General features: G+C 37.2%; 1 protein-coding gene across 1 annotated transcript; it reads right to left on the reverse strand.

The window, feature by feature from the left end:
- Positions 1 to 1545: 1545 nt before the first annotated feature.
- LOC132042121 (transcription termination factor MTERF2, chloroplastic) lies at positions 1546 to 10667 on the reverse strand. Its single transcript, XM_059432737.1, has 7 exons — positions 9962 to 10667; positions 9226 to 9363; positions 8555 to 8800; positions 7934 to 8047; positions 7478 to 7660; positions 5558 to 5775; positions 1546 to 2202 (listed from the first exon to the last, which is right to left on the reverse strand). Exons 1-7 carry the CDS (start codon positions 10493 to 10495, stop codon positions 1878 to 1880), a joined length of 1758 nt encoding a protein of 585 aa, XP_059288720.1. The 5' UTR covers positions 10496 to 10667; the 3' UTR covers positions 1546 to 1877.
- Between the last annotated feature and the right edge of the window lie 4133 nt (positions 10668 to 14800).

Consider the following 14800-nt stretch of genomic DNA (forward strand, 5'->3'; position numbering starts at 1 on the left):
AGTTTTCTTTTTTGATTTTCTACACCCACCCACCCCCTACCCCCTCCCGAATTTTCTACTTCATATTTAATTTTACCTTTATAAGAAATTTATAAATATGAAAAGTTTGCGTTGTTAAATTTGGTAGAGGGTGGGGGTAGGGGTGGTGGTGAGGGATAGTGGGTGGGTAAGAAATAATTTCCCATTTATAAATTTTTTATAAAAGTAAAATAAAATGTATGAACAGAAAATTTGGGAGGGAGGGTTTGGATGGTGCGGCGTTGGGGTGGGTGAAGATGAAATGCGTTCGAGGTTGATGGATGGGTGGGGTGGGTGGTGGAGGGTGGGTGCTTGGGTGGGTGTGGGGGTTTGTGTGAATTTTGATCATTATGCTCTACTCATTTCCTTACATTTTTTATTTAGTGGTAATGGTGTCACTCGTGGTGGTGGAAGGGAAGAAAATTTTAGTGGTAAATGAACAAATAGAGGGGAGGGGTAAAATGGGTTAAGAGTGCTGACGTGGCATGCCACATGTCATCCACCTCATCAAATGTTAGTATCACGTAGGATTGGAAGTCCACCTTGGACAACTTTAATGGGTGAATGGTATATTTGAACCATAATATAATGGCAGGGGTATATTTTGACCCAAAGTATAACGAATGATACATTTGATCCTTTCCCAATAGTATGGGGGTATATTTAGCCCTTTTCCGTTATTTTAATATGGCTAAAACCAAGCTAATTATAATGCAAATGAGAAGGTCACTGTGACTCGATTTATTAATGATTTAAATAGAGATCAATTACTAATCCTAAATTTAGATGAGTTAGTAGAATTGATTGAAAAACTAAAAAAGCAACAAAAAGGAATCAACAAGCTTAGTTTATGGAGGAATCGACTAAGGAGAAAACTGCTCCTAAATTTCAAGTAAAGACAGGCAAATGGGATACTTAGGTGGGAGTTAAATCTTTTAACACAAATTGGATAGTAGCAAGTTAAATCAATTTGTCATAATTTATGAAAAATTTAATAAAATAGGTAGAATGAAGATAACAACAAGTCCTGCCAATCTATCGTGCCTTGTAAAAATTTTATAAACAAGATAGGTAAAATGAAGATTGTACTAAGTTATACCAATTCGTCTCCGTCATGACTTGTGAAAAATTAACAAGATAAGTAGATGAGAATAGCACCAAGTAAACCAATCTGTCATAATTTAATAAAATAGGTAGAATGCAGTACTAAGTCATACCAATCCATGTGTCATGAATTCTAGATAATTTAATAAAATAGGTGGAATGAAGATAGCACTAAGTCATACTAATTTGTCATGACTAGTGAATAATTTAACACGATGGATAAATTGCAGATAGTACCAAGTCATATCAATCTGTCATGACTTTTCAACAATTTTACAAGATAGGTAGAATAAAGATAAAGGCAAGGCATACCAATCCGTCATGACTTGTGAGCATTTTAATAGAATAGTTAGAATGAAGCCAAGCCATATCAATTTGTCATGATTCGGGAACAATTTAACAAGATACATAGAATGAAGACAGTATCAAGTCATATCAATTTGTCATAACTTGTGAATAATTTAATAAGATAGACAGAATAAAGACAATACCAACTATCAATCCATCATGACTATCTATGTAATCTAAATGACCTGGTTTTCCTAAAACCATAGGGGACAAAATTCCCAAAAAGGATTTCTTATACAACAGGAACCCAAAATAACGGCTGAAGGTCTAGTGAGATTGAAACTCCACAAATGATTTGATCTGATATTATTCACAAAAACCTTTGCACATGCACCGCCGGCCATCTATCCGTTTGTGCATGCATTTAAATCTTGAAACAACACTAGCGAGAAAAGTACCAATCGGAATTAAAGCGGGGGAACAAGCATCTTCCTCTCTCCAAACTCCGCAGAAAATTCTTCATCATTTTTACCCAACATACTTTTCAAGCTGCATTCCATGTTTCTATCCTTGAGCACCCAAAATCTAGGTTTTATTTTGTTCTCTAACGAGTAGCTGAAGTATCTCGGGTATTCAACCACATTACTTATTGGTTTTTCCATTGAGTTCATCAGAAATTCTACCTTAGGCTTGAGAACTTCGTCTATGCTGTAGCCGAGCAATGGTGAGAACCTGCAGATCATTAGTGCTACTTCCCTCTTTGAAAGCCCGACATGCATCAAGTAAGTCATTCTGCTCAAAATGAAAATTAGATTGTCACAACACAAGGTACTATACTTGCACTGGGAATTTGTTGCTGTGCTTAGCAAACCAGGTAAGGCTGTAAAAGCATATAATCTGTATGTTATCTAATAATTGTGACCCCAAAATTTAAAACTAGATTGAAATTGCAGCAACGTGAGATGTTGTTATCTACCTCATTTGTCCCAATTAATAGTACTATTCTGCTCATTTACGGTACACTTGACCCATTTCCGCAGTTAAATTGGACTTGAAATAAGTACTCTTTGTAAAATGAATTTGAACATTCATATGGATCAATCAATCAATCAAACTACATCTCAATTCCCAAACTAGCCAGGGTCTGTGATATGAGCTACCGAAAAAAAAAAATACCGTTTGTCATTAAGAATTATTCACTTTTTTCCGATTTTTTTTTCATTTTTTTCAAAAATTAGTGTTTGGCCATGAAAATTCCAAATACAACTTCGAAAAACAAGAAAAACTTGTTTTTCAAGTTTTTCGCTTTTTTGACAACCTAAACAAGTACATTTCAACCAAAAAATACTATTTGGAAAAACTATGGCCAAACACAACTCCAACTCCAACTCCAAAATTCCAAAAAAAGTGAAAAATTATTTGGTTTCTATGGCCAAACGCCTACTAAATATATGTTACACCTCGTAGTTTTATACGTTGAGATTCGTCGCATGTTAGTTGCCCCAGTCTTGGACACCGGGGCTGTCCCCAAGGTTATACGAGGTTGGACATGCCTATGTTATGTTTATAAGGGTTTAAGTTCATGTTTGGTAAGTTATGGAAGGATTAGAGAATAAGTGAATCGAAGAGAATATGTTTCGGCAAAGTTTCGTTCTGAAATTGTTTTATACGGACCATTACAAGGCCAGTATATACGGACTGTATTTCTATGGCAGTGAATTTTGCTTTTTGTTTATATTACGACCTCTCCTCATTTTTTTGTCATTTTAACTCAAACCTAAGTCCATATAAGCCCTAGAAACCTTCTCCCATCATATTCAATCACTCCCTAAGTAAAACTCAAAGATCAAAGTGAGAATCAAGTGCCAAAGGTTTTCAAAGTATTGTTGAAGCTTGTTTCCTTCTTGCAGAAGCTTTGGAGGATACTTCAGGTGAAGTAATCCTGGAATGGAAGTGTTCTTGAGCTCTTGAGGTAAGATTTCATCTTTTTGTCATGTTTATGTATAGTTATGCTAGGGTTTGGGAGAAAGAAATTGGAGGAAAGGTTCAAACATGAACTTGATGTTATTTTGAGTTGTAATCTAACTTGAGTCATGATTGTTAGTGTGTTTTGAGCAAAAATCTTGTTGTGGGTATCATAGTTGATGCTGAGAATGTGCTGAGGTTGTTACACTTGGTGAATTTGGAAGAAAAAAGTATATAAGTGTTGTATACAAGCGTATATCGAGTTGCTCAATTGTATATCTTTAAAGTTGTGGATATGAGTTTAAAGAAGATCATATGAGGTTGTTATGTTGATTGTTGGTTGTGAGCTTTGTGGTGATGATTAAGAAATAGGGGAATGCTGCCCGTTTCACTTAGAATCGAGTTATCATTGATGTACGTGATATACTAGCGCCATCTAAGTTGTATATGTATTCCTTTGTTATAGGATTGACGCTCTAGTTGTGATAAGCTCGTTGTTAGATTGCTGGGACGACTTGAGTTATGTTAACGCTACCTTTCTATCTTTTGGCATGATCCTTATGAACGAACCGTGAACATAACACTGCTCCATAATGATTCTATTCTTAGTAGCAAAGGATGTTCCATGTTGATTCATGATCTAGTAATGTTGATTTCAGTAAGTACTTTTTCAGATTCAGTATGATTCATAGAGTTATTTGTTGATGAAAATGCTATCACAATACGATGTTTGGAGGTATAATGACCTTACGTCACTCCGACGGATTCAAGATGTACTCTTATCATAGTTATGCATTGCATTATATATATTTATATATATATATATATATATATATATATATATATATATATATATACATATACATACATGTACGGACCTATGACCCTCGTGCATTATATGCGAGAATATTATGTACTATATATATGTATGGGGTACGGGAAGGTGACGGTGTTATATACGCACTACCACCTGATCAGCTGGTCACATGATGATAATGATGATGCCCACAGAGGCCGATATGATACGAGGGGATGCCCACAGAGGCTTGATAGGCGTTATATACGCATATATATATATATATATATATATATGTATGACCCTTACGCATGCATGCACAGTATTTATGCATATCATTGGCCCACAACGGCAATTCAGACGTACAGGTTGCATTCATTTTATCCTATGTACTTTTATTTCTCTTTCATGTTATTTTCATGCCTTACACACTCAATACTTTGTCGGTACTGAAGTCTCTTTTTCTGGAGGCGCTGCGTTTCATGCCGCGAGTTCGTGTGACAGCAGGTTGACGATCCGCCCTCGTAGGTTATTGTTGTGACCGATATTGTTTTTTTCCTCTTGTTTCGGAGTTGCAGTCTAGTCTTGGTACGATATTTTTGATATGCATATGGGTATGGCGGGGCCCTGTCCCGACCTTGTTACGTCATATACTCCAGTAGAGGCTTGTAGACAATCATGGTATAGTTAGACTTGGTATGGCCCTCTCAGCCTATATTTTTGTTGTATAGTGTTTCACGATGGCCTTGTCGGCTTGCACATATTTTGTCCAGCATAGTTGTATAGTATGTCTTCTTGGGCTCATCCCTTTTTTAGCATGTTTCTCATATGATTTAGCATATTTTCATTGTGACCCTCGAGGTCCACTATTGTTTATGATCATGATATGAAAGCATGTTTAGCGGTGCTAGACAGGTAGGGTCCGGGTGCCCGTCATGGCCCTCCAATTTGGGTCGTGACAATATAAACTACAAAAGTTGCTACAACGCCTTCTAAATGCATTTAAGTATTCATATGGAGGATAAAATACTCTAAAGGATCATATTTAATTCTTGGGAAATGACAGAGATCAACTATTTTCGGACAGTCAAGTGTTACATATTTTTTCACAAATACCTCCATCTTGAACAACTTCATTTTTTTATGACGGTGGTGTTTGTGTCAACTTGTGCGCACCTCGATTATTCCACCAGCACAAGTATCGGGTAACTCTACCCGCCAAGACTTAGGCAGATAGGACGAAATCACCTAGTGTTTTTTGCCTCCGCTAGGATTTAATCCTGAGACCTCATGGTTCTCTTCCCACTTCATTAACCACTAGGTCACACCCGTGGGTGCAATTTAATTGAACAACTTAAGCATATACCAGAGAATATGATCTTTTACCTTGGACGTAAAGCTCTGTGGATGTCACATACAAAAAACTCAGGATATTTCCTGATAATCCTGGGAAGATGACTTCTGGAAACTCCAATACCCATTAGGAAATCCAGTTTTCTCTTAAGAGTTTTCCCGATGCTCGATGCAAAAATTTCAGGACAGCGACCAAGTATCCTACCAATGATATCATCATCCAGACCTAGATCCCTTAAGAAGCACACTACCTGGAGATAAAGAATTATTACTCCCACGAAAAACAGAAAATTTATATAACAGGTGCTGAGATAATTATACTACTTACATTCACCCAAAAAAGGTAAATTCTTCTGTAATCAGCAAAAGAAGATGCTCAAGCATCATCATGAACTCTTACTCTGATAGGATCATCAATCTATTAACAAGCAATTTCACTCACTCTCTCCATGAAGCAACACCAAAAGCATGCCAAAATCAAGATATAGAGGGAGAGAATGCATGTATCTGAAATATTCACTTATCTGGAATATCAAGGTAGAACAAGCAATATGTGTAGCCAAGACAGAGATTCGGTAAATATTTATTTACAGCCATGTCATATAGATAAACCTTCAAACAACTGGTCAAAACCCAAGCAAAAAATCACGACGTATCAAGGCTCAACCTTCAGCAGATGTTAGTTTTATCCAACATCTTGTATGTGGGAATCATGCTTTTATATGAGATTCTCTACTTATTACATTCCAGTTAGTACAGAAAATTGGGTGGTCTTCATGAGGAGTCATGTTTCCATCTCTACCTTCTATATCCATCTTGAATCAGTGGCGGAGCCAGGAATTTGGCTAAGGGTGTTCAATTTTTCTTCTCAGTTGTATTAAGAGTGTGCAAAATTAAATATTTACTCATAATAGCTAACATTTAACCTATGTACACCTCGAATTTTCCGGTGAAGGGTGTGCAACTAACCACCCTTCGCGGAAGGTGGCTCCGCCCATGTCTTGTATGCAAGAATTTTCCTCATTAATAAACATTTTATCAAAAAATCTGATAAAGGTAGAGTGGTCATTCTCAAGTTGTCTCCAATTAAAGTGTGAGCTCGACTAATCAGTTGCTACTAGAAGGCATCTTCCACAGTGATGGAACTGTTGTAATGAAGCTGCATATGGTCCTTGGTTAGTTCCAATTTGAAATTATTCTACGGGCAGGAACAGATTATGATACCTTTTTCTTCTTTTCATAAGTAAACATATTTTATTGAATTGCTTTTGTTTCAAGGGGAAATACATTTTATTGACATAAGCGGGGATACCCCAAAGACGAGCAATACCCCTATAATCTAAAGTTACCCCTGTTTAAGGACCCTTCAATCATCTATAAAATAACTAAACATATTTTATTGAAATGCTTTTGTTTCAAAAGAAATATATTTTATTATTAAGAAGTGGGGATACCTCGAAAATAAGCAATACCCCTATAATCTAAAGTTCCCCTGTATGAAGACCCTAAAATCATATATAAATAGGGATATCTTTTCACTTCAGAAGCAACAAAAAGGAGCAAATTGATATGGCCTTTTCCATATATGGGAAAGTTTCTCATCTCCACATGTTTAAACAATTTTGAAGTCGTTTTCAAGATCGCTATCATATTTATGATGGAGCTTCAATCAGGAAAGTGAAGCTTTTAGAACCAAATAATTGTGTTATCATCTATCATTCAATATAAGATTTGTGACAATTTTTTTTCTTTGACAGGGCAAAAAACATGTTCAGAAACCGATAACTGTGAAGATTCACTAAAATGAAGATGCTGATGCAGTTGTACAACTACCATCACCAAAAAAATTCTGAAATCTCATATTGAAGCTCCCAAGTCAATCAGCACAATCTTGCATACATTTCTACTTTTGTTAGTAATTTGTTAGGCGAACAACATCATTTTGACTCTCACCTGATGGAATTCCTGAGGCTTCTGCAGTAGCAGCTGAGGACTTGTAGCAATCACCTTACCCAACTTCTGGTTTCGAATGCCAAAGTTACGAAACTGTTCCACCACCAATTTCAGCTTGTTAACTGACAACCCCAAAAGGAGTGGGCAGCTTTTGATTGCCTGAGCTACACTAATTTTTGGTACCTGCCCAAAACAAATAATAGCAAAATGCCAACTAAATCACACTCTAACTTACTGGAATACAAGGCATACAGTGATGCAGAAACCAAACCCACTGCTTGTGTAGACCACAAGTCAAGTCAATTAAATGCAAAGGTACAAGGGACTCTTAGAAAGTTGCAAGGACTTTACACATAAAACCCAGTAGAATCAACCAGAGGCATTTCATAGAAAAAACTAACCGGTCAAATGGGAAACTTTGCCTCATGTGCAAAATAGTGTAATCAGGATTAATACCTTTTCATCATCAAAGAAAATCAGGATGTTCTCGTAGTTTTGCAGAATGCTCCTCGAAAGAATCCATGGATATTTCAACAACATCTGCCCAAAATCTTTGCCCGTCATACCATCCTAGCAAGGGATGAACAACAATCACACCATCCTAGAAATGAACGCTCCAAGATTGTCCAACTTATTCACATATAAATAAATTTTCCACTTAGAAAGTTTGTAAACTATTTCAGTCCTGCACTAACATTTCTACCAAAGTCTAAAACTATGATTCAGTTCTCCTCAGCAGAGTTATAAAGATTTATTTTTTGCCATATCAGTTCAAGGCTGAAAACTGCCTCCTTTCAGAAGCCCAAAATAACTGGGCAAATTGTTCAAAATCGTCCATAAGTACATCCTTACCAACAGGCTTCGGTGTAGAACCTCCACACATACCAAAAGAAAAGAGAGAGAGGATGATAAAGATCAAAATGTCCTTCGACTCTTATACTAGTAATACTAACAGAAGCCAATCAAACATATTGCAATCATATTAATGTGATAACCGTGAGTCATCCAACTGAGAGAGTTGAAGATATGTACAGAAGAAACACCATTAAAATCAGATATTAATAAACAAGCCGATACCTTAAGGATCGCCTGCAATCTTGGTCTAACATCCTTTTCAATGTCATAGAAAATAATAGGCGGAAACAAAAGGAGAATTTGTCTCTTACATCCTTCTGCCACTCCAATATCATCAAGAAATTCCATCAGACGCTTTATATGACTCTCCTTAGGTAGTAACAGAAGTCGTGGAAATGATTCAATAAGATATCGGAAAGATGCATCTTCAGAACCTAACAAATGTAGACCTCCACGCCTTGCTTGAATCTACAAAAAGTACAATATCATTATGTAGTTGCTAGCAGGAAGTATTATTCAGACTCGTTTTAACTGACTTAAAGTGGACTATGGTGGAGAGTGAGAGAATGATTGGATGTCAAAGTAATATGTTAAGATTAATTGGAATTGGGTGAACTGTAGAGGAGCAGTCATGTAAGGCTACGATATAAAGTACTGGTTGACCATAGTTACTACTTACTTCAAGGGTTTGTAGACGACAGACTTTGCCATTTAGGAAAAATAGTCATAATTAAGAAGGCATATATCTAGATATAGATGTAATTGATTTTAGTTCCACAAACTTTAGGGTAGGTACAGCTCAATGAAAGTGTAACAGACACAGTACCACAAATGTCAAGACAGGCGCAGTAAATAGGCTTCATTAACCATCCTGATTCAAGGAGGCAACTGACCTTCTCAAAAAATGACAAGGTCTGCTGGATATCCTCATCAATACTGATGGACAAGTGCATCATCATTTGCCGGGCATTTCTAGCAATAAGTCCTCCATCATCACTGTCTGCGAAGAATATCTTCTTCAGATACTTAACCTATGAGCAAGTAAAACAGGGATCAGGACATGTGATAAAGAACCTAAAAAGGGTTCAAACCTCTTATCTCAAGAAAGAGATGTCTGTATGCCCACTCGTGAGCTTTTTCAATTGCCTTAACCATGGCATGAATGGATTTTATATAGGCAGTTTAAAGATCTTCATCAATAACTATATGTTAACCTATACTTCACCTCAATGTTTGAACCAGAGGTAATCTTAGCAATTTTGGAAAGCATTCCAGTGACTATATTACTTTCTTATCTAGCCAAACTAAATCAAGGTTCTTCATTCTCCTGTGATATGTTCAATAGAACCTGATCAGGATTCTCCCACTGAGCTCATGGGATTGCCATAGAATGAGCCAACACTACGAAAGATGAATAGCATATCAACTTTTGACATTATTAAAAGGTGTTTGCTAATTAGTGTTACATGTACTGTTCTGTTTAAGCAAAAGAAAAACAGGAGACAACAGTGCACCAAGCAGCTGTGAACCAATATTTTGATTTAAAAGAAAAAAACAGCACTTCAATCGCAGAATTAAATCAAGAATTCCACAAAAATGACCTGATGTACACTAGAGTAGTGGTATTACCTTATCGATGAGGGTAGGTAGTGTCTTAGAGGAAAAATAGCGAGCTAAGTGGGTTGCAGAAGAGAGAGTGAGGCCAATGCTCTCCAAGAAGGGAAGCATGCCCTTATCACCTTTTTGCTTTGCCATCAGGTAGACCTTCCTCTTGAAAGGTGGTTTTTCATCATCAGTAGTGCTCCACGAATTCCATAAGGAAAAGTCATCCAGGTCACGGACGCTATCTATCAACATGCTGACGTACTTAGGTGAGTTGAGTGCTATTTCCATGGATTCCTCGTTAGAAACGCCAAGTTCTTGAAGATAACAGCTGACAGCCTCCCTGGCTTCACATTCTTCCACGTCTTCTGCTGTTCCGTTAGACCTAGCAGCAGCAGCAAGCGGAACAAGTGGCCCAAAACTCAACTTGCGGCAGCGGAGACGAGAGACTTGCTCTGGGCGTACAAAATTGGTATTGCAATGGCAAGGAAAAAGGAAAGGTTGGGGATTTGAGTTGGGGACGACGAATGCCAAATAATTTTGAAGGCAATTTGAAGACATATCCTAATCTGAAAACCCTTTCGACAAAATTCCACCTTGCACTCGTTTTTCTTCCCTATGTTACACGCCCAAGCCAATCTTCCACCTCTCTGTGTCTGTTTTTCTTCTTTCATTTGTCATGTGTCTAGGGCGAGAGGACCTCACTGTCGAATGACAACAAAAACCAGAACGGTGATATTTTTTTATTTTTATTTTTATTTTTTGTCTTTTTATCACATAGTATATCAATTGGTGATATTAACAGTTTCAGCTAGGGGCTATCACCACGGACTTTTTGAAACCGTCCCATCATATCGCCACGGTTAAGTTAATTTTCAGTATTTCTTTAAGAAAAAGTCATGTAACAAGTATATGTTAGAACACGATACCAAGTATACTTCTAGGACTTTGGCAAAAACTCTCAAGATATTTTATTGCTTAAAAGGCGATGAATCAAGAAAAGATGAAATACAACAAGAATAGGAATACATCCCGCTATTTTACAATATTAAATAAAGACAAAAAATCTAGATCACACGAGCGGGAAGTACTTAATCATGATGGTACGCAAGAATCAAGTCTAGTAAGATTAGGAGAAGAAAGATATCTAATACTTTACAGCTTGCTACTCAAGATCGTTGGAATACCTTGTAGCTTAGAGGTTACTACTCAAGGTACTATAACTAATTTAGTTTGAATGGAAGTAGCATAATAGGTTTCGAAATTGGGATGTTGGGTCTGTAACACCTCGTACCTTTAAACTAGGCTACGTTCATGATTTGGGACTTAGAAACCAAGACGGGAGCGCGGCATTAGAAAATTCCTTCAGAATGGGAAAAGTACGAGCTACGTCAAATTGTACGGGCCGTACTTTTAAGGCGTACCTTGCCTTGGGAGAAAGTTGGAGGTTCTGGAAATTTTCATCCATGTACGGGCAAGATTGTACAGGTCGTATGCCACTGGAATTTTGTAATACCTCAGACCTTTAACTTAGGCCTTGACCATGATCCCAGACTTAGAAAACCAGATAAAAAATGTGAGAATTGGAAATTTCTCTTTAGCTATCAGATGGGGATTTACGCCCCAGAATACAGACCGTAAACCAGTATACGGCCCGTATTTCAAGTTGTAAAGTGGCACCCAAAATCACTGTGCATTCTGGAATTTGTCTGGTGGAATTTTCATATTGTTAAATACGGACCATATTTTGAAATACGGCCCCGTAAAGTGTGATCGTATTTAAGGACGAAACGGAAACCAGTGATTCTGTTTGAAACATGTTGAATTACGGCCCAGGTTTACGGACCGTATTTCCCAACCCGCACCAGAACTTATAAATACCTTCCTTTAGTTATTTTATTTTGTTTTTCATAATTTCAAGCCCTAGAAACGAAGTGTTCTTCTCCCAACAATCCAAAACAACAAGGTAAGTCATTCTAAACTCTTCCAAATCAATTCTATCATATATGCTCTTAATCTAATCATGAAACTATGTTCTTAACATAGGGTTTTCAAGAAAACCCAATTAAAGAGCATAAAGAGCAAAACCTTGGAACTCTTTTTCCAAGACCAGATTATTATTCAAGTTTGAGAGCAATTTCAGGTATGTTAAGCATACTATCTACATGAGGAACATTGTTTAATCATCCTCATACCTCAATTATCATAATTCTCATAAATCCAGCAAGTTCATGATTTTGCCCTAGTTCTTGATTTTCATAACCTAGGGTTAGAGCTCAGTTTTCTGATTACGTTTATACTTGTTATGCATGCTATGGACCCTAGCTTGATCTAAAAGACTTGTAATTCAATCTACGAGTTTCAGAATGCAGTCTAAGTTATCAGTCAGGTTACAGAGCCAGTAGTCAATTTTACACTTGTTGCTTCATGTTTGATTGGGCCGAAGGCCATAGTTATGATTCATATGCATATGTAATTATTTTGGGCCTGAGGTCATAGCTTTGAGATCTCATTATTTATTGGGCCTGAGGCCATAGTTACATGATATTTGCACATGTGGTTTCTATACAGATCAGCTCATGATATGAGTATTCAGTTTTATTATGTTTAATTGTTCATATATCCCCTATCATTGCTTCAGATGCTTATCATACTTGTACAATTCAAATGTACTAACGTCCTTATGTATGGGCCTGCACTTCACGGTGCGAGTACGACTTTCGAGGAGGATACGGCAGTCGCTTACCTTCCGGCGCTTTGAGTACATCGAGCTAGTTGGTGAGCCCTCTCATCCAGGGCTTCCGTCGATTTTCGAGTATTAGTTAGTTCATTAGTATTTGAGGCATGTCAGGGTCTTGTCCTGACCTAGTTATTCTTTTAGTATTTTGATCATAGAGGTTTCATAGACACAAACTTTAGTCAGTTATGTTGGTTTTGCCTCACAACATTTATTTCCGCATTCATTATTATATTTGAGTTAGAGCATTCTCTTGCTTCGTGTTATATCTTGCATGCTTCCATGATACAACTGTTAGATTCAACAGCCATGGGTTCGCTCGATCATAGACAGTCAGGCATCGAGTGTCGTGTCACACCCAGGCCAGGGTTCGGGGCATGACAAATTTAGGTCCCATGTACGGCGAGAATGTATGGGCCGTACATGGAGGCTGTACTTCACCCTCTTCAGCTAGAAAATATGTCACGCCCTGAACAATGGCTTGGGCGTAACACCGCACTCGGTTCCTTGCTACATGTGACCAAGTGAACCACATGGCTTGCTAAATCAACATGGACATGAACTAATACGAAATACACTTTAAAACATGGATAATCTGAATAATCATGGAATCTCGTAATGATAATGAAAATACTTGTTCAAAACATGAAGCAGAAATATCTGAATAAACATGATAATATTGAGACAAAATGGCTATACGACTCTGAATATCTGACATAATATAATTGACTAGTCTATAAAACCTCTGACATGAGTCTGACTGCTAAACTATTTATCGGGATAAAGCCCCCGGCATACCTTAACTGCATAACTGATAAGAAATAAATAAAGGTAACACCCCGAATAGAATGGGGCTCACAAACAGCTGATATGTGCTGAGTCCTAATGAGCTAATTCGTCGTCCTGTAAATCTGCATTGTGAAATGCAGGCCCCTATGCAAATAAAATGTCACGCCCGAACCATGGCCTGGGAGTGACATGGCACTCAATGCCTGACTGTCTATGATCGAGCAAACCTATGGTACCTTGAGTCTAAGATTGTATCATGAAACGTAAATCATAAAATGAACCAAAAGAATACTCTAACTCAAATATAATAGAGGATGCGGAAATAAATGTTGTGAGGCAAAACTAACATAACTGAATAAAGATTGTGTCTATGAAACCTCTATGATCAAAATACTATAAGAATAACTAAGTTAGGACATGACCCTGACATGCCTCAAGTGCTAATGAACTAACTAATACTAAAAGGGAATAGATGGGGAAAGCCCTTGAAGAGAGTGGCTACCAACTAGCTAATGTCTCGTCTTTGGCTAAAAGCTAAAGCGAAATTTGTTGTATCCTCACGAAAGTCGGACTACGCATCGTGAAGTGCGAGGCCCATACATAAGGACGTTAGTACATTTGAATTGTACAAGTATGATAAAAGCGGAGCAATAATAAGGGATATATGAACAATAAAGCATAATGAGCGAATACTATAAATCATTGATGCGTATATAAACCACTGTGCAAATATCATATAACTGGCCTCGGGGCCCGATAAATAATATGAGATCTCAAAGCTATGGCTCGGGCCCAAAATAATTACATATGCATATGAATCATAACTATGGCCTTAGGCCCAATCAAACATGAAGTAACAAGTGTAAAAGCTTGACTATTTGACTCTTTATGTGATTGATGACTTAGGTGCATTATGAGACTCGTAGATTGAATTACAAGTCTTTTAGATTAAACTAGGGTCCATAGAATGCATAAACAAGTATGAACATAATCAGAAAACTGAGCTCTAACCCTAGGTTATGAAAATCAAGAACTAGGGCAAAATCACGAACGTATTTGGATTTACGGGAATTATGATAATTGAGGTATGAGGATGATTAAACAATGTTCCTCGTGTAGATAGTATGCTTAACATACTTGGAATTGCTCTCAAACTTGAATAATAATATAGTCTTGAAAAAGAGTTCAAGATTTTGCTCTTTATGCTTTTTAATTGGGTTTTTCTTGAAAAACCTATGTAAGAACATGATTTCATGATTAGATTAAGAGCATATATGATAGAATTGATTTGGAAGAGTTTGGAATGACTTACCTTGTTGTTTTGGATTGTTGGGAGAAGA

Source organism: Lycium ferocissimum, unplaced genomic scaffold (genome assembly GCF_029784015.1).
Source record: "Lycium ferocissimum isolate CSIRO_LF1 unplaced genomic scaffold, AGI_CSIRO_Lferr_CH_V1 ctg1348, whole genome shotgun sequence".
Taxonomy (NCBI): domain Eukaryota; kingdom Viridiplantae; phylum Streptophyta; class Magnoliopsida; order Solanales; family Solanaceae; genus Lycium; species Lycium ferocissimum.